The 20,435-nt window shown below is 53.5% G+C and overlaps 1 protein-coding gene across 1 annotated transcript; it reads right to left on the bottom strand.

Annotated features, from left to right (window-relative positions):
- Positions 1 to 14,338: 14,338 nt before the first annotated feature.
- FAM174C (family with sequence similarity 174 member C) lies at positions 14,339 to 20,198 on the bottom strand. Its single transcript, XM_030509754.1, has 4 exons — positions 20,135 to 20,198; positions 19,199 to 19,844; positions 18,708 to 18,869; positions 14,339 to 18,145 (listed from the first exon to the last, which is right to left on the bottom strand). The coding sequence occupies exons 1-4, from the start codon at positions 20,196 to 20,198 to the stop codon at positions 18,142 to 18,144; spliced, it is 876 nt and encodes a 291-aa protein (XP_030365614.1). The 3' UTR covers positions 14,339 to 18,141.
- Between the last annotated feature and the right edge of the window lie 237 nt (positions 20,199 to 20,435).

Genomic DNA, 20,435 nt, shown 5'->3' with positions numbered 1-20,435 from the left:
GCCTGGGCATGTGGTCCCTCTCCCATCATTGCCACCGACCCCACACCAGGTCCCAGCACCACGAGCATTGTGCATCCTCCACGGCCTTCCCAAGCCAAGCAGCCCCATAGGCACCCGACTGCACACCGGGAGCTGCTGAATATGGAAAGAGCAGGGAAAAAGCGTTTTCTGTTTGGCCTGAACCCACCCAAGTGGAAGGGGAAGGGGAGGAGGAAAGGGCAGCCCAAAGAGTTAATCCACTTTGAATTGCAGCGTGGCTCCAGCCAACACGCAAACACACCAGAGCTGACAGCTTGACAGAGACGGATTGGCAGCTCCCGAGGTGAAACATCCCGGCCTGAGCCATGGATCCGTATTAAAGCCCATCTTGAAGGGGGCAGGCTTCACGATGGAGTTTTCCACAGAGGAAAAATTAGTTAAATAAATCAAAGAGTGAGGGGAAGGAGAGCAGGGAGCTGGAACGGGGACCCCTGGGGTGAGTCCCCACTTTTGCCCTCCCCAAACCTGCCCTGGGGTTTGCTGGGCTCCGCAGTGCCGGCAGCTTCCCACGCGCCGCCTGGACCCCGGGACCAGCACAGCATCATTCCTGGCTCCCGTTTATGGGCTGAGCTGCTCCGAGGGTGCTGCGAGGCCGAGGCTTCCCCTGCTCCCGGCAGGACTCATGCAGGATCTTGACACCCTCGACGCAACCCCCAGGAGCTGCTCAAATGCAGATAAATGACAAACCAGGCGTGACGGGAACTGGCTCCACAGGGTGATGCCAGCGTGGGGCGTGTGAGTGACGCGGGTGACGCGGGTGAACGCAGCCCCGAGCAGGCGTTAAAACCCTTCGTGTGGCAGAAAAGGCATTTTCCAGCAAGGAAATAGGCTCGATCCGCTCTGCCCCCCCTGCTCCAGGCTGCCTGCCTGTCAGCAGCAGGAATCACTGATCTACGACGGGTGTCTCTGAGGGATGATAGGGCACCGACCCTCATATTTTCTGCAGTGAGCGCTCCTGTAAGCTACCTTTGTGCTGGAATGATCGGAATTCATTACAGACCACCCCCCACCGTGCCGGGCTCCCAGGGGAGGAATCTGCCAGCTCTCTCCAAGCCTAAATGGGATTAGGTTATCTCCCCGCACCGAAAGTGAGACATGCGCAAGCCGGGGAGGTCCCCGCGGGCCTCACTTGGGGAGGTTCCTCCTCACCGAGATGCGATGGCACATGCAGTAGCATTGCCACCGGTGCCTCAGGGCAGAACAAGCTCTCCACATGAGGATCTGTTCCAACATGGACACAGAGGAGAGGTTTACTCGTGGTGCCAGTGCTGGACACTTTTAATATTGCTGTGGATTTTGGACAAACATCATCATCCCGTTGTCTGTCAGTCACCAAACACCCTCCCCTGCTGTCACCCACTCGTGTTCCTGCAGCTTTGGTCCCACTCTTGCTCAGTTCCTGATCCTGGTGCAGGGCAGAGCCCGTGGGAGAGGTGGGTGCAGCCGGGCGAACCACGGCTCTGCCCAGCACCGGCACCTCTGGCACCGGTGATGCTCTTCCCGGGACCATCCACCATTACTGGCACTGCCCAGGGCCGGCTGCAGCTCCTCAAACTGCTCAGAACTCCACCTCAGGCATGGATCACTCAGCATCCCGACCCTGCAAACCCTCCCTCTGCTCCACTCACAGCCCACAGCGGGGCTGTTCCACCCAGAGGCGTTGCTGCCTCCTGAAGACCACTGTGACTGTGCCCATACCGGTCCCAGAACATAGCCTGGATGGGCCCCCCCCAGCTCTCCTGGCACCCACCTCAGCAGAAGCAAACCAGCTGCCTGGGCTTGGTTTAAGTGCTGCTGCTTTTGCAACCATTCTCCCGTCTCCCTGCGGCTGCTGGATTCCCTCTCCATCATGTCAAACAAATCCAGAGAAAAACATGTTTGACTGCATCAAAGTTCAAACCTCCACCTGTCTGTGTCCCCGAGCAGAGGCCCTTTAATGCTGCAAAGACGTAAACTCCCCCAGGTCTTCATTATGTCTTACAGGCCCGATATTATATCAGATTATGGAATCATTAAACAAAAAATTGTACTCCTCACTGTCCAGAGGGGCCTCTAGTTACCTTGTCTAAATATAACAGCATCATTTTTAACCAAGGAGCTGGTACAGTCCCTTGGGCCTTCATTATATTTCATGGGCCTGGGCTGGAATACCATCTCACTCACATGTTGGGGAACTCATCCTGCTCTCGTGCTGAGGCCAAGGCCCTCAGACTTGTGCCGGCCATGGAGAAGGCTCTGGTGCTGGAGCTCCAAGAGGAGCCAGGCGGGGACATGCGAGGGGCTGCTGAGGTGGAACAAAAGAGGAAGAAAAAGCAGATGAAGAGAGAAAAGCAACGGGGGGGGGGTGAAATCAGAGCTAGGTACGCGCCCAATTATTTTAATTGTGTGTAGGTGCCCTTTAGGGCTCAGTGATGCGTCGCACATCAGTGTTTACTGCTCCGAGCACAACCAATTATGTTTGAACATAGAGGGGCTGAGAGACAGCAAATAAACAAGCAGGCGTGTGGCGGGATCCGCTGTACGTAGGTTTGCACCCATCCGTCAGTGACCAGCCAGGCATGGACCAGGGATGGGGGGCACAGGGCAATCCCCCCCCCCAGCTCCAGGGATGGGGTCAGGGGAGCCCCACGGCACTGCATGGCTGCGGGCAGGAACGCAGCACCCAAGGGGAGAGAACATAGATCTGTTTAGGAAACACAGGGAGATAAATAAAGACGTAAAGATATAGTTTCTTGTGGGGTTTTGACATGAGTTGTCAGAGTTGGTGGTGCGTGTGCTCCTGTCTTTACAGTAAATAACTGTCAGCAATTAGAAGATGTGGGTGTTGCGGAGCAGCAGCTCCGGCACGTCAATCAGGGGTGCAGGGAGCAGGGACCGCGTACCCCCCGGGCAGAGCTGCCTTTGGACCACAGCTTGCCCAGGGCCAAGCCCAACATCAAGGGTCCAACTCCTCCCTGGCTGCTCAAACCACTGCATGGGGCCACCGTGGGACTGGGGCTGTGGAGGGTGGTGGTAGAAACCTGCACCCAGGGGCTGCACTGCAAACACCCTTATTTTGGACAAGGTCACTGTCCCCCATTGCTCATCACAGCCCCGCGCTGGGAGGGCTGGTGTGCAGCTGCCAGAGCCAGGTTGTTCTGTGGGATGTGGGTATGAGGCTCCTTGAGCAGCTCCTGCACCACATTAGTGCCAAAGCATCCGTTTGGTGCCGGCCTCAAGCGATCAGGCGTGGAGCCCCTGCTCTGCCCCAGCACCCCGCGGGCAGAGCTCGCAACAGGAGCCAGCACAAACTCCATGGGATACAGGCCTTTACCTGCCTTGGGAACCTCCAGGAAAACTAGCCACCAGGTAAGTGTATGGAGACACATGGATGAATTCCCTACAGAGGATTTACAGAAGGGTTTAGGGGACCCACACCAATGTCCCATTCCACAGTGCAAAGCTGAGGGCTGCAGCCCTGTCCCTGCCAGCAGCCAGGCTCCTACAATAAACACATCCATGGCAGAGTGATGGATTGCACCTCGAGCCTCAAACCCCGTCGTCCCCACTTGTGCTCCCTGTTGAAGACATCTCCATCACCTTCCTCCTCTTCCTCCCACCCTGCCCAGCAATAACTGACTCTGGCTCCAAGCCTGCGCCTTGCCGCAGCTCTCCCCTTCCCTCCTCCCGGTTTTGAACTCCTCTCTGCTAAGAAGACTGTAACAGCAGTTTAGCCTCTCGATCTGCAAGTTCTTTGACACCAATAACCTCTGCCTTTGTACTTCCTGGCTCAGACAAAAACTCTGCCTTTCAGGCTGGCAGCAGCCAGCGCGGAGCACGCCGGCCTTGGGGCCGTGTAGCCCGGCCTTGATAAGCCCGACTTCAGAGGCTCGTTAGAGCACAGCCCCAGGAGCTGGGCCCCGGGGGAGTGTGGCGCGGGGGACCCCCAGCTCCCGTTCCTATGGCGACCGAGGATGCCGATGTAGAAGCCCGAGGCAGTACTTTTGGTACTTACAGATCAAACCGGCAGGGCAAGCGGTGCTGTGGAGGAATACACAGAGAGCAGGAGATTTAATGACTTGAATTAACAACAGGGGAGCCAGTGACTCCCCTCAGCGCTGGACAGGAGGAGGCACAAACTTTGCCTTGTTGGGTTAGAACTTTGAATCTCTCCTCTTTCCCCCTGCCCTTGTCCTCCCCTCCCCGGTTTAGCACCTGTTTGGGAAACACATGTTGAGGACAGCGAGCCAGGACCTGTGGCATGGGCTGTAAGGCCCCATCCCAGGATGTTGGCCCCATCATGCAACCAGAGACCAAGAGAGAGGTCAGGAAGAAGCTGGCAGAACCCAAACATCCAACCCTGAGCATCCTCATCCCAACACAGAGCCAGGGTCCGTGCCCTGCTCCAGCGGCTGGGGACCAGCTTCTCCCCTTGTAACGTGCTCACCAGTTGAGGGATGGAGCTGGAAGGCAGCGAGCAAAGAACAGCTCTGCCCTGCCGAGCAACAGAAGCCAGGGGCACCCTCAGCACTCAGCTGCCTTCACACCATGAGGACTGGGCCTGTACAAAGAGAGCAAGGGAAAAGAGGACTTGTCCCTGGTTTTGTCTCTCCTCACAGCCTCTTTTCTTCTCTTTTTCCATCGCCCTCCTTTCCCTCGCATGCTCTTTCCGCTCTAGAGCATTCTGTGCTTTACTGGGGCATTAAGAGGCAGCATCTCAAACTGTTTAGTGAAGCATTAAAGGGGCATGAAAACACTCACATTGCATCTGAGCGCTGAAAGCCCTGAAGCATCCTCAGGAAAGAAAAAAAAAAGCAACCTACCAATTCTGTAAAACAAGACATATTTCTGCGCACAGAACCTGCTCCCAGCGCCAGACAACATCCACATCCCGCTGTCGCAGCCTTCCCAGCACCATTTCCAGCCCATCGGGTGTTTCACAGCTCCTGAAGTCAATCCCTTCCCATTCCCAGTCAGGTCACTCGGGAGCACTTGGGCCATCAGTAGCCACTGCCACCATCTGTCACCATCCAGCCCCACGTCAGGGCAACGCTCGGCCTCGAACGGTCGTGCCCAAGACCAGGGATTCACATTCTGTACAAATATATGTTGTACGTGTTAAAATTATTCAGCTCGAGCACACAAGAAGGAACCAATTCCTCACCACCCCCCTGCCCTGACCAAACCCAACAGGAACCTGCAAACACTTTGGGTGCTAAAAGGGGATATTTTCCCTCCATGCCCAGTTTTGCTGATGCCACAGGCTCCAGTGATGGGTTCCCCTTCGTCAGGCTCCAAAGGCAGCATTAGACCTGTCAGCAGCCACTGGAAACCAGCCGGTGCCTGGGTGCTCCATAAGGGGCTGCCCCAGGGCTGCTCCGTGCGAGTCCCTCAGCAATCAGCTGAGATGTTTTTCCCTCTTCCTTTAATCTTCTAACTGCTCCGAAACCAACTCTTTGACTTGGCTGTTCCCCTCCTTGTCCCAAGAACCCAACATGGGCGCGATGCCTGTGTCCCACCACGGAGCAACGCTCCCAGCTGAAGGGTGAGGAAGCAGAGAGGGTGGTTGGCTTCATGTAGCAGGGTGGCACAGCAGGAATGAGGATCTGGTCCTGTCCCTTCCCAAGCTCAGAAATCAGCCCCAGGGCCACAGAGCATTGCCTGTTTCTGCTGCAAGACTGCAGACATGGCGATGGCCCAGGATATCTCTGAGCAGCCCCCAAACAGGGCATCCCTACAGCTGCAGGGCTTTGAAACAAGAGCCTGGATAAGCTGGAGAGCTCTCCCCAGGGACGCATCATCCCCAGAGAACACGGCTGGGAGCAACACGACATCGTTCCCTGAGCATCACCGGGCGCACGAGCCCCAGCCAAGGCACGAAATGAGGCAGGATTGGTGCTGCTCCATTCCCCCCTTCCCTTCTCTTCATGGATTTGCATCTCTCTTTTGGGCAGCTCCCGTTTCCAGCACAGAAAGGGCTCTGTTCAGGTCTCCCCCCTCCTTTCCCAGCAATTGTTATGTTAAAATCCCCAGGACATGTTTCTGCAAAGAATTAAAAGAGGGTGAGGAAAGAGATTGTTTTCGTCAGTGTCTCACTAAGTCTCTGACCTTGAGCGTGAATAGAAAACAAGAAAAAAGGGACTTTATGCTAATATCACTCACTAAGCACAAGGGGGAAAAATAATAACGGCAAATGAAGATTATGAATGCAAATCAACTTAATAAAGAGACAGGGTCTATGCAGGAGTCTTGTTTTGCTCTTGTGTAGACGACTCACACTGTCTGGTTGTGCTGCACCCCAGGTCTAATCATTACAAATTATATCAGGAGTGGAAAAAAAAGAACAGGAAAGGTTTAATTCTCTAATTATGACATTGTTCATTTCCCCTGATCACGGCTGTTCTGTTCAAGAGGCCTCTCACACCGGCCCTTCGCAAGTAGTTCCCTCAAGTGAACTTCCAGCCATTTACTATCAGAAATGGGCCCATCACAAAAAGACCTGCTGTGCCAGAGCTGGATTCCAGGCCCCGGACCTGCATTATGGGGGCAGGTACAGGGGCCTGTCACGTCCTGCTGCTCAGACACCAGCAGGAGAAAGCCACTGATGTACAGTGAGACCCTTTTGGGACAACACCATCACTCTGGCCGGGCACGGTCAGCACAGCTCTGCCGCACCCACCTTTGCTTTTCCCTCCCCTTTCCCATTCTCTCCGCAGCCTTTTCAGCCAAGGCTGCCACATCATGGCACGAGGACTGGCTCCCAGCATCTGTGCACAGAGCATCCCCGGAACAAAGCCCTGATCCTGGCAGCATCTCAGGCGTGATCATAACACCATCATCGTGGCTTTAAACAGCAGCAAGACAAAGAGCAGTGGTGCCAGCCTTGTCCACGTTCAGGTCTAGAGCAGCAGCAAAGTGGGTATTTGTTTACACACAGGGAAGTTGCGATGGAAACGGCCGGGGCTGATCCTCACCGTGGCATTTTCAAGGCTGCACGACTTCAACTGCCTCTTTTGAGTCTCTAAATACACCTTTGCCACGGGTGAGACCCTCCAAGACAAAGCTTCATTTTGTAAGAAGTAAAAAACCTCAGCACAGACCCACATGCACGAAGAAAGGTCAGTACCTTGCTGGAAGATGCTGCAAACCCAGGTCCATGTGAGAGGGTGGTGCCCACGGCCGCAATTGTGTCCTCCCAGGCGCTGTTAAATCACATCCCTCCCTGGGGCATAGAGGGTGCTGCCTCATCGAAAGTTAGGAACGGTTTTTCCTTTCTTCCACAAAAGAAAAATCAAGGTCAATTCTATTTAAATAGAGCCTCACACTGGCCTGGGAGATGAAATCAAGCCCCAATTCAATTTAAAACCAATGCCCTGCTCACTGGGAGTCCCAGTGGGCTAGCTGAAACCCAGGCAGAATTCATTCCTGGGCTGCCAGGGCCTCCAGCACCGCGCTCCAGGGACCCAGCATGGCTCCAGTTCAGAATAAACCAGGATGGTCCCCCTTGCTTCATGCTGCTGCAGACTCGGGGCTGGTGCTGCCCTCAGGACGTGGCCTAAAAGGACTAAAGAATCCATGGAGTGTTTAAATGATGACCCCAGGAGCAGGGTCCTCTCCAAGGTTTGAAAACCATTCCTCCAGCTCCGGGCCATGCCTCTCCATCGACGCCACGGCTGGAGTTATCTTCATCCCACAAACATCCCCCTTCCCTCCCCTCCCAAACAACACCCACAAGAGAGTTTCGGCTGGGAACGCAGCTCTTTAATCTCCAGCAAGCCTTTGACAACCTGTCTCGTCCTGGCTTTTAGCTGCGTGAGAGCTGTTCGTTAATGGAGCATTAACCTTGGAGAGCTTCTGCAATTACTCCAACACTAATTCTGACAGTTTTTGGTGTATCTGTTTGTTCTTTTGACAGGCAAAAGGAATTTCTTTTTAAAAGCTGTTTGATACATTTGAGACCTTCTGTCCACATCTTTTTTTCCTGCTGCAGATGGGAAGGTGGGGGAGAATGAGCAGAGGTAGAGACGCTGCCTTCCTGCAGACACGGGCTCAAGTCAAGCTATTTCCCCCCCTCCAAACCCGTCCCACCCCTGCTTTAAGTCACACAAGCTTTGGTCTCTCCTGACCTCATTAGGGTAATTAGTAAACCTTTTGAAGCTGGGAGAACGGCTCTGAGCTGTGGGAAAGTGAGGAGAGCAAAGAGCCTCTGAAAGGAGCATGCGTGGATGGAGAAAGGGGGAGAAAAACATCTTCAGCCCGAAGAGGTGACCTGTGGAAACAGAGGGGAAGGGAAGGTGGACGAGGAGCACGTTGGCCCCTTTGTTCCCCTGGAAATCTTCTTAAATTGCCTGTTTTAAAAGGATGGAAACCCAAGTCCTGGTTATCCTGCAAGATACTGAGGACAGCCAAAGAGCACGGAAGAAAACTGGTGTTTGGGCAGGCTGAGACATGAGGATCTCGCTTCAGTTCCCTGATCTGCCACAGCTTCCCTGGATGTCCCTTGGCAAATCAGTTCCTGCTGTGCCTTCATCCTTTCTTCATTTAAAAGAAGGATTCCCACACCTTATTTTCTACATGGAAAACGCCCTTTGGAGGGAAAGTGCTACCTCTGACCACGTGCCTGCACCCTCCCAGCGAAACCAGGCTTCTCCCGGGGACTCCACGTGCTCCTGGAAGCGCATCCAGCCTGGACATGTGGATAACAAACATCTCCAGTTGAAGCCTGATAAGGCCATGGGGACATTCCTGATGGCTTCAGATGGAGGAAGGAAGTTATTTGGGTTTGAACGCAGCTTTCTAACATGGCCTGACCCACCAATTAATACTTGTACGCACACGTGTGAGGGGAATGGGGGCCTTCATTGAGTACACACAGTCCTCTCTTCCCCTAATAAACACAGAAAACGTTTTCAGTGGCCCATCCGAGCCAGTCGAGAAGCCAAAACAATGACTGTGGAGAAGCTAAAGTTATAACATGGATAAAACCCTCTGCTTACAAAAGAAAAAAAGCAGTATCTCAAACTATATATCGCAAAGGGCACAAACCTAAAACCTCTGTGCGTTCTTTAGAAAGAGGGAGTTTGATGTGAGAGAAAAGCAGATTAAAATAACACTGACCAAAAAAAAACAAAGAAAGAGAGATCAAAATATATCCTGGTACCAGAGAGTTGGCACCACCACATCCCCAGGGCCTGCTGTGCTTTCAGCCACACACGACCACCACGCTGCGTAGTTCTGCTCTATACCTGTCAGGGTTTTCACTATTGCAAACAGTATTTACACCACTTCTGCCAGAGAGGGGGTATGTGCCCTGAGCTCAGGTCAAACAATGGCATTGTTCAACCTGAGCTGAACAATCCCATTGTTCAGCCTGACTGGGATTAAGTACGTGAGGTTTTTTGTTGGCAAGAGCAGCAGGAATGAACCACCAGAGCACAGCAGCGGCGCACCAGGGACGCAGCAAATGCTCTGTCGCTTGGTTGTTTCAGATGGAGCTGGCATCTGTTCCAAGAGAAACCTTCCAGTTTCACCACACACAAAAGGACAACCCAATGATGAGCATAAAGGTCTCTTCGAGCTGCAAGACCTGCAAATCTCAACACTCCCATTCCCCAGCGCTTATTGCCCTGCAGACGGGAGCGTTACTCTGACTGCAAAGAGAGCAAGAGCATCCTGTGTGAGGCAGCAGCAGTTGCTGTGGTTTGCAGCACAGAAATGTCCCGGCATCAAGAGAAGCTGCCAAGAGGCGAGTGAGGAGGCGCCAGGCACAAGCGAATGCTCACATGCAAGTTCGATGCCGATTCCGTTCCATTTGCCAGCATTCAAGTGACAACACAAACCTCTTCGCACCCAGGAGCCACCATCAACAGGAACGGGGTGATGTGCACCAACACCTCAGCTCCCCATTTGCCTACAGCCCAGAGATTGATGTTAGTTAAAGCAGCTGGTAATTGCCCACAAGCACTTCTATGTGGACAGGGGGTTCTCCGAACTCAGAACCCCTGCTGAAGCCAACGAGATCCATCCAGATCCACAGCAGTCCCACAGCCCATGGAAGCACTTCTGCCAGATCGGACTCGACATCCCCTTTCCTCATGATTTCATCTCATAGGTGCATTGAAGTTTCATCCTTTCAACAGGTATCCTTGGACGTGGCTTTGATCTGGCAACGTAAAGAAGAAAACACTGAAAGTGTAACATCTGAGACGTTCATCTCCAATTTAATTGTCGGGACATCTTCTCCCTTCCTGCGCACAGGCACACATTAGCATGCAGCAGGAGTATAGCATCCCCTTTAATGTTTACTCATCCTTAGATTGCAGAAATTGTTGTGTGAATTCCTTCTTCAATTAGCTCTGGTACTCCAAAAAAAATATTGTTCCGTTGCCAGCCCTGTTATGATCATTTCCTTCCTTTATACTTCTATTCCCCAGTGTAACTTAAAAAGAAAACCCTTCTCCATTCTCCCCTGCAAAGCCCCCTTTAAAAACGGTTAAAACAAAAACAACCAACGTTTCCAAAGGAAAGGCGTTTGTGGCTGAAGTGCCACTTCCAGTCACCTTTCCATCATGCAAGGGGAAAAAATAAAGATCAGAAGAAGGATTTAGACTAAAAGCCAACTAAGTAAAGCTAATTTTCTATACAGAAGAATTCTGCTAGTTGTGTGGGGGAGCTTTGTTGAGTGGAACGGAGAAGACATCAGAGGAGCCTCTGCAGCAGTTTTCAAGTGTTTCCAGCAACCTTCCCAGCATGCAGCCTGAATCCCACAGCACAGGAATGAACAGAGCCAGCTCCAGCACCACGGAGGGCTGCGGGAGCACATCTACCAGCTTGTCTGTGGCATTTGGTGAGGAAACTGCCCCAGCTGCTCCCAGCAAAGGGGCCGGAGGGATGGGAGCAAAACTTGGAGCGCAGCTAAAAACGGGTGTGTGGAAGTTCCACTTCCAAGAGCCACTCAGCAAGTGCATTGGCAATAAACTGACCAACACACCAACAGCATAGAATCACAGAGGGGTTTGTGTTGGAAGAGACCTTAAAGCTCCTCCAGCTCCAACCCCCTGCCACGGGCAGGGACACCTTCCACTAGAGCTGGTTGCTCCAAGCCCCTGTGTCCAACCTGGCCTTGAACACTGCCAGGGATGGGGCAGCCACAGCTTCTCTGGGCACCCTGTGCCAGCGCCTCAGCACCCTCACAGGGAAGAGCTTCTGCCTCAGAGCTCATCTCAATCTCCCCTCTGGCAGGTTAAAGCCATTCCCCTTGTCCTGTCCCTACACCCCTTGTCCAAAGCCCCTCTCCAGGTTTCTTGTCAGCCCATTTAGGTATTGCAAGACTGTTCTAAGGTGTCTGCAAACACCTAAAAAAGCCCCAATTCTATCATGAACCCTCATTAAAACCCAGCAAAGTGCTTTTCTCTGCCAGCAGAAAGCCGAGAGGCGGCTCCTCCCCAGGGCCATGCCGCAGAGGTTGTTTTGCACTCCACGGAGCACGGCGAGGTGCGACGCTGCCGCAGCAAGCAGGCCAGCGAAATCAGAAGAGCCCACCAGCACTCAGCAAACGGCCGCAGTTCCCATTTCAAGGGAGGAAATTTGCATCCAAAGCATCAAGAGCACTTTAATGGGGAGTTTCAAATAAATTCAGAGCAGATCCATGCCGCCAGCTTGTGTCTGTGACTGGAATCCCAGCCAGCACCAGCCCAAGACGTCAGTGAGAGCCTCCCCTTGGCAAGAGGTGAGAGCTCCACCTTGTAGCACAGAGCAGGGACAGGGAAATAGTGTGGAGCACAACACATGTGCAGGTAATTCCACATGAACAGGCCACAGCCACTAGTGCTAACTGGGGCTACCAGCCTCCTGAGCCTGAGAATGAACAAGAATCACAGAATCATAGAATGGTTCGGGTTGGAAAGGACCTTAAGATTTTCTAGTTCCAACCCCCCTGCCATGGGCAGGGACACCTCGCACTAAACCACGTCACCCAAGACTCCATCCAACCTGGCCTTGAACACTGCCAGGGATGGAGCATTCACCACTTCTTTGGGCAACCCATTCCAGTGCCTCAGCACCCTCACAGTAAAGAACTTCTTCCTTAGATCTAATCTAAACTTCTCCTGTTTAAGCTTGAACCCATCACCCCTTGTCCTACCGCTCCAGTCCCCGATGAAGAGTCCCTCTCCAGCATCCTTGTAGCCCCCTTCACACACTGGAAGCTGCTCTGAGGTCTCCACGCAGCTTCTCTTCTCCAGGCTGAACAGCCCCAATGTTCTCAGCCTGTCTTCACACGGGAGGTGCTCCAGCCCCTGATCATGCTCGTGGCCTCCTCTGGACTTGCTCCAACAGCTCCATGTCCTTTTTATGTTGAGGACACCAGAACTGCACACAGTGCTGCAAGTGAGGTCTCGTGAAAGCAGAGCAGAGGGGCAGGATCACCTCCTTCAACCTGCTGGTCACACTTCTTTTGATGCAGCCCAGCACATGGCTGGTTTCTGGGCTGCGAGTGCACACTGAAGCCAGCTCATGTTCAGTTTCTCATCAACCAACACCCCCAAGTCCTTCTCCTCAGGTTGCTCTGAATCTCTTCTCTGCCCAACCTATAGCAGTGCCTGGGATTGCCCCGACCCAGGTGTAGGACCTTGCACTTGGCTTGGTTGAACTTCATAAGCTTGGCACCAGCCCACCTCACAAGCGTGAGGTGATCCCTCTGGATCCCATCCCTTCCCTCCAGCGCATCAACTGAACCACACAGCTTGGTGTCATTGGCAAACTTGCTGAATGCGCACTCAATCCCACTGTCAAATCCAGAATCCCAGACTGGTTTGGGTTGGAAAGGACCTTAATATCATCCAGTTCCATCCCCCTGCCACCACAGGGGGCAGGGACACCTTCCACCAGACCATGTTGCCCAAGGCTCTGTCCAACCTGGCCTTGAACGCTGCCAGGGATGGGGCAGCCACAGCTTCTCCGGGCACCCTGTGCCAGCGCCTCAGCACCCGCACAGGGAAGAACTTCTTCCTTATATCCCACCTGAGCAAGCACTTGGTTTGCATCCTACTGCATCTCATGGCATCTCACCCAGACTGCCCCAGTGCACGCTCTCCATGCCCTCTTTAAGCTCTGCGGCTGACTTTGCACAGCAGCTCCCCAGGGAAAGCCAAAGGGTGCTGCTGCAGTGGGGCTGAGTTTCCACACACTGGTGTAACGCTGTGCTGCGCTTCCCGGACGCACATGGACTGGGAAACATGGATTGAAGGAGAAGGGAGCAAACTCTGGGCCAGGCTTTAGTCCCTCTGGGGCCTGGACCAGCCCAACACAACTCTGTGCCCCGCACAGACAAGCTTTTCCCTTGCAGTGGTGAGCACCGGTGCGAGCAAGGAGCCTACAGCTTAGTTCAACCAAATCAGGGTTATCTTTAAGCTTTGTCTGTGCCGGAATCACAAAAAGCCTTTGCAGGCAAGTACTGACAGGGGCAGGTTAACCCGGCAGAGGTAAAGCCAGGGGCAAGAGCACCACCCGCAAGCTGGGAGCAGCCTCTCCAGGCAAACAGCTCCCCAAGAGCTGCCCCAAAACCTGCTGCTCCCCGGTCCCGAAGCCAAGAGACCCCCAGGGAGCACCTACACCTCCAAGGGGAGCCTTTGTAAGGCAGCAGGATCCATTTGCAGCCTCAGCAGGTGCTGCCAGTGGCATGTTTGGTCTGTGAGTGCCATCTACAGGGTTCCCCACTGCCCAGGCCCTCTCCTGCCTGCTCCAACGGAAGCCCCTGCCAAGAACAAGGTTAAACCATGCAGCAAATGCAGCCACTTGCCTCCTGCGGGGCAGGGACACAACCAGGAGAGTGGGGTGGCAGAGTGGGACATGGGGAACTTGGCTTCTCACTTCTTCAGAGCCACTCATCTGCATGGCCCAAGCCTGCACGACCACCCTCCTTCATGAGACGGGTGAAAAGCAGACGTTAGTACCAAGGAACATCCTTAATTTGATTCAGGCTTTAGTTCTTTGGACTGAGGAGCCAGGATATCCCCATCAGGCTGCCAAACAAGCAAAACATAACTTGGTTCTCCCGTTGCAGAGAGGCTGGGATCACCCTTGTAGGGATTTTACTAAAGTCTTCTGTACAAGAGAAGGGATTAATGTCAGACAGGGAGGAAGGAAAGGCAGGAGACTTTGGGAAACTGAAACCAACCCTGAGATGATTGGTGAAGGTGAGCAGCAGGCAATGAGAGACGTGTGGCTCCAACACATGGAGCAGGCTGATGGTGTAACTGCTGCCAAGCTCAGGCAGACGGAGGTTCCATGATGGCACCAGCCCCACAGAACCACAGAGGGAGCGGGTGAACGGAATGCTTTATTCCACTTGTGTCAGGATACAGGAGGGGGGATGCTGTAAACCAAAGTAAAACAATCAATCGATGCAGAGCTGGTTGCTATTTAAAAGTAAATGAGCAACTGAAGCAGGAGGTGAAAGACTCGCTCCTCCATTCCTGGGAGCGCAGGCAACACGATGCACTCAGGAGCTGGTTTATTGACTTCTTGGCAATCTGCTCAGACCACAGGTCCCTCTCCCAGCATGGCAGATCCCACGTACAAGGGAAACAAAACAGAAGCACGTTATTAGCAACAGAGAGCTGATGCTCAAATCGCGCTCAGTCAATCTCATTAACCTCGGCAGACGGTGCAGTCGATTTGCCTCGCAGCTCAGTATCAACAGCAGAGGATTCGATGCAGTCTTCCAAGAAGATCAGAGGGGCAATTAGATAAACTTCTGAAATGAGGCTTTGGCTTTACACAATTGGGATTGTTTCAAGCAAACTCTGCAGCTGTCACTTGTGACACACACAGGCTGGTGACTGCAGCATTGTCCTCACCACCCTGCGCCCATCAGCTCTGACAGCCTTTTGGCATGACTGCCCGGAGCCCTGCGCAGGCCAAAGTCCACAGAGCCTCCCCTGACCCCCCAGCTCACTCTGGAGGAAGAAAAGGAGCTGGTGAGACATCAGCACGCCCAGGGACAGGCACACATTGCCCTAAGCACAGCCACAACCCTGCAGCCACGCAGCTCCCAGACTAGAGCTGTCTCGCATGCTCAGAGCACACACGTGTCTGTGAGCACACGTGTGTCTGTTTGCATCCATGTATTTAAACCTAGTCTGGAATAATACTAGAAGATCCAACTGCTGCAGAGACCTACAAGGCTATGAACACCGGTATCAAATACACATAAAGTAACTAAAACGATAAATGAAGTAATTACTCAGCTGCTGTCTTATTACAGACACAATGAGAGGCTTTAAAAGCCGCTCTCATTAGCAAGATCCACCCCTCCCAAAAGAGCCTGCACCGATTCCCATGGGCTGTTCCACTGCTGGGAGGAAAAGCTGCTGCGATGGCTCTGATTAATTCTTCCAGGAGGAATGGAGATCAGCAGCAGCAGTGCCAAGCAATAGACTTGTCCTCAAAGGAGCCTCACATCTAGGATCAGCATCTTTGTTTTCTCCTCTCAGAAAACGCCTTTAAGGATACTTTAGAACGGAGCAGGAATGCAAGGTCCTTGCCTGCAAAGAGCAAATCCAGACCAGGCCTCCAAGATTCAGGATGCTTCAGTGGAAAATGAAAATAGCCACACAGGGACATTGATTACAGCTCAAACCAGTCTCCAGACAAAACAGGATCACAGTAGAAGTGACAGCAATGCTACGCTATAGCCCCACCATCACCTTTTTCCTCTCTACTTTTTAAAGGCTCTGAAGACGTGTGCCCCCTGGGCTGGCAGATCCTCCAGGCCTCCAACTCCATTACCATGTGCATGCACAGCACCAAAATCCAGACCTCATTATGTGCTCTGGCTGATTCCTTCCACACCTGTCCCTGCTCAAATTCTAAATTATCTATTACAGCAAAATCAAATCCTAGCAAAATCACGTTCACGGCAGGACCTATGGCTCAAGGTCTCCTCTTATCAAAATCATTCAACTTTTAACACTAAAAAGAAATCATCCACTGCTGCGAGATAAGGAAATGGCAAAATTGCAAAACCCACCTGTCTAATGAGGAGCAGAGCCTAAAGAACGATCAAGCTCATTGCCTCAGGTAAAGAAAGGCCAATGAATGGCAGCCAAAACGCTGAGCAGGGGCACGTCAGTGGGCTGAAGCAGAGCCAGGCTGACCTGGCTCCAGCACAGAGCCCTCAGCTCTGCTAAGGGAGTTGAAAAGCCAGAGAAAGTGATCAGCACGTGCACAGACCTGCCGGGCTATGCAGGATCAAGGAGGACACGCTACCACGAATCAAACACATCAGCTCTCTGATCACCCAAGGGGCAGCAACGGCCAGATTTAGCCCTTACTCCATCCTCACAGAGGAACGCAGCGAACGCTTTCATCTCTGCATCAGCTAAACAAGCAGAAAGTACCTAAAAGAGGCATGAAAGGATACAAATGATATGAAATTAGGGCACATCCAGGCGCTGTGTTCACATGACAGCATTACTAAAAATATATATATATATATATTTAAAATCTTTTGCACGTGTGTGAGACAGCACCTGAGCGATGCTTCTCCAGGAAACCTCACCCACTGCACAGAGGAACGCTGCCCCTCACACGGGAGAGCACCAGGATCACACATCACTCCTTCAGCCACCGCAGGAAGGGCCTCAGAGCACCAGAGACCCCCTGCAGGGGTCAAAACCACCCCTGCTGTTTTGATAAGGATGTCTCTTTCAGGTTCGTCCTCTTATCTACAGAGGATTTGCTAACTAAAAGGAAGGAACCACTACTCCAAAGCATTCTCAATCTTCATCTCAAAGGCAAGATCAATGGGGGAACTCCCTGGCCTGCAGGGTAACTCCCTTGGGTTCTCCTAACAAAGGCACTACCAGTTTTGGGTGGGGTGGGACCTGAGGACAGATGTCTGCACTGCCCATAGTTTTCAAGGGCAGGCCTTCCCTTCAAGGCTAAAATGTGCTGTCAACAGGAGCACTTAGCAAGCAGTTTCACCATTGTAGCAGCAGATCCACCTAACAATGACCTTCTAAGACATTCGCATTTGGTCCTAGACACTAAGATCCCAAATACCAACACAATGGGCTGCACAGAAACATCCCAGTTTGCTGGGCTGACATTGGGACACAGCTTGAGTACCAGCAAATGGAGTGAAACTCCTGTACCCTTCAAGAAGAGAGTAATTCCGAGCCAGGGCTGTCTTGGTTTAAGAATCACAACCTGCAGGAGTTTGGGTCCTGCTTTTCCAGCCATCAGATGCTCAGAGACAGGTCACTCATCACACCAGCAGTGAAGGTGCCCGACTCAAGCTCCAGCTCCTCCTCAGGTGATCACACAGAGAGCAGCTCAACATCCAGCAGCTTGGTCCATGTCACAAACTCCTCTGGTGAACACACCACTGGAGCTGGGCAGAACAGTCTGAACACTCACGGCCCCACAGACTGATTCCTCTTTTGGGGACCTGCTCCTCTGGGCTAAGAGGCATCTTTCATTTGTAAACATGTCTTTGCTCTGTAAACTCATGTCATGACCTGTTACTATCTCGTGTAACTGCTCACCCTGCAACTACAAGATCGATGCATTTAACTCACTCTTAGAACTGACACAACACTATCCACACCCATCACTAGTGTAACAGACAACAAGAGTTCTCCCAGCTCCTACCAGATCAGAGTTGAACAGAGAGACACTTCCTAAAGAAGTAACCTAATGCTGCATGAAGGAAAGAGGATCAGCCTGTAGAGGAATCCACTTGCCTGATACATCAAGCTGACTGCCACAGTCAGTAGAGAGGGATATGAGCACCTATAAAATACACAGCTGCAGCACTTGGGTCCAGAGTGGTAAGATTTCATATGCTGAGCATCATCCATCCAGGAGTCACATTCTCCTCAGCATCTCCCTGTGCAGTTAACAGCACCCAAGGCAGCATCACTTAGCTTGCAGCTCCACCGTTCCCTAAAAACGTGTGTGAAGAAAACAGGTTTGGTCCCCTTTCCCCTGCCCCAGCTATGGAAGTGTTTGGACTGTTAATTAATAGTCATTTTAAGCAAATATAGAAAATAAAACTCGAGCACTGGTGATTCCGCTGGACTTGCACCCCCTTGGTCAGTCTGCGCTGTTGGTCCCAAATCATCTGGAAAGGAGAAGACACCGAGCATCAGTGTGAGCAGGGACAGGCAGATCACTACCGACCTCACAACAGCTGGGGGAGCTGAGGGGCCAGACAGCGAGTACACCCAGGCAACATTCCTCCTCAGCCTCAAAAACCCTCCAGAGAAACCCGGCTTGTGTCATCCAGCAGATGAAAGCACATCACTGGGAAAACAGGAACAGATGCCTCAATGGCACCGTGAGGTTTAGCTTGGGTGAAGTTCCTGTACTGAAAAACAAGGAGGTTTTGTTTTCCTCTCTAATGTGGGGAGGCTCAGCCTGGACACAAGGGCTCTGTCCCTCCTAGGGGACAGCTAAACACAAAGCAGTGCTCCAAACAACCCAGGGTACGTCCCTTTCAGTGCACTTGGTCACAAGATGAAGAAAGGCGAGATGAAGCCTGTGTGCCAACACAGGCAGACCACACACGGAAGTGTAATTTATGCAGATCTGGTTATAGGATCTGTGCCAAAGCTCCCACGTCTTTAGAAATGGAGCTTTAGCCCCTTGCGAGGAAGAGAGAAACACACAAAACAGCCTCTTACCGCCTCAGGTTTCTCATCTCAAACACCGTGTCCTCGTCACTGTCGAGCGAGGCCACCTCCATGTTCTCGTCATAGTTCGACAGGAGCCCATATTTCTTCCGCTGAGGTTTCTTCAACCTGAAATGAGTTTTTCGCTCGTTTCTGGGTCCCTCTGACCTAGGGCTGGGGAACACAGAGCGCAGGGTGAGCGCGCTGCCGTGGCACAGCCCTGCGGGAGACGGGGCCTCCGCCAGCCAAAACGAACGGCACTGGGAGGCGTTTCATCGCTGTTAATGACCTGCGGTAATTAACAGTGGTGTGAGTTTACAGCAGCGCTGCACACCCGCTGCAAGGGGGATGCTCAGGGAAGCACTGGGACGCAGATGGATGCTCAGGGAAGCAAAGCTCCGGCCTGGCAGAAGGAGGGAGAGGGGACCCAAGGCAAACGGGGCACAACCCCGGGAGGGGACCGGGACAAGCCGGGGCTGCTCCCCGGGCCGGGCCGCACTCACCGGAACGCCCGCAGGAGGAAATAGAGCGCGGCTAGAGCCGAGAGGGCGCTCAGCACATAGACCGCCCGCTTCAGCACCGGCAGCCCCGACCCCGGCAGCAGCCCCGACCCCGGCGGGCGCCGCGGTCCCGCCGACGGGCTCGGCTGCGTCCCGTTGCCCGCGGCCGCCCGGGTAGCGCCCGTGGCGTTGGTCGGGCCCGGAGTGAGCGGAGGAGCGGGGGAGGTGGCCCGGCCGCCGTGCGGCAGCAGCAGCAGCAGCAGGAGGCAGAGGGGCTCCGGCCGCAGCATGGCCGGGCCGGGCGCTGTGGAGCGGAGCCTCGGCGGGGCGGGCGCAGGAAGGCAGCGGGACGGTGCCGCGCAGCGCAGGCCCCGGCCGGGCCCGGCGGAGCCGCACGCCGCGTTCCGGGGCAGCGGCGTTCCGGGCCGGCCTAGCCCCGGGCCGCGACCCACCGGCGCCCCGCTCCGCCTCTGAGGGCTGCCGCTCCCAACACGAGCGTTTGGAGCGTTTCTAACCCCCGCCTTGCTCCGCACGGCAGCTCTGGGCTGACCCGGGGGGCTCTCAGCCACCGCAACGCCCCGCTTCGCTGCGAGCTCCCCGTCGGGAACGGCCGCCCGCACACACGGCGTTGAAGCAAACGGTGTTTTGCCTGGAAACAGGGCCCCCCCTCGAGCTCACGCCGCAGATGTCGCGACAGGCGCCGGCACCTTCCCGAGGCTGCAGCTGGGTTCCGCATCCAGCCCTGTACCCCTGGTTCCCTCAACCCACCCAGCAACACAGCCTTAACGCAGCTCCACAATTAGCACTGCCAAAAATAGCCGGGCCCCCATTTTTGCACCTATTAATGATTTCTGCCTGCGTTTAAGCACCTGGTATCGAGGAAGGGCTGTCAAATAATGTTTTGTAAGTGTTTACAGCTTGAATTTGATTAAACATCACCCGACTGCATTTTATCAGCAAAGGTTTCCCGTATTGTGATATAATCCTCCAGTAACATGCACATCGCCTCACTGGTGCATTGCTGGATACAGCCCCCAAAAGTGTGGTGGCTGGTTTCTTTTTTTAAATCCCGTTCATTTAGGTAATTTGAAAAGAAGTTAAAAAAAGGAGGAAAAGCAGGTTTCAGGAAGGAAGCTCGATAATCATTCCCATTCTACACACACAAGTGGCCCCCCGGCTCTCATAGCTCTGATAGCTCTTCAGCAGCAAGACCCCTGCTCACCACCATACGAATTCCTTT

Source organism: Strigops habroptila, chromosome 20, assembly GCF_004027225.2.
Source record: "Strigops habroptila isolate Jane chromosome 20, bStrHab1.2.pri, whole genome shotgun sequence".
Classification (NCBI taxonomy): Eukaryota; Metazoa; Chordata; class Aves; order Psittaciformes; family Psittacidae; genus Strigops; species Strigops habroptila.
Note: the sequence above shows the minus strand (reverse complement) of the source record. Positions and strands in the feature narration are given on the sequence as shown.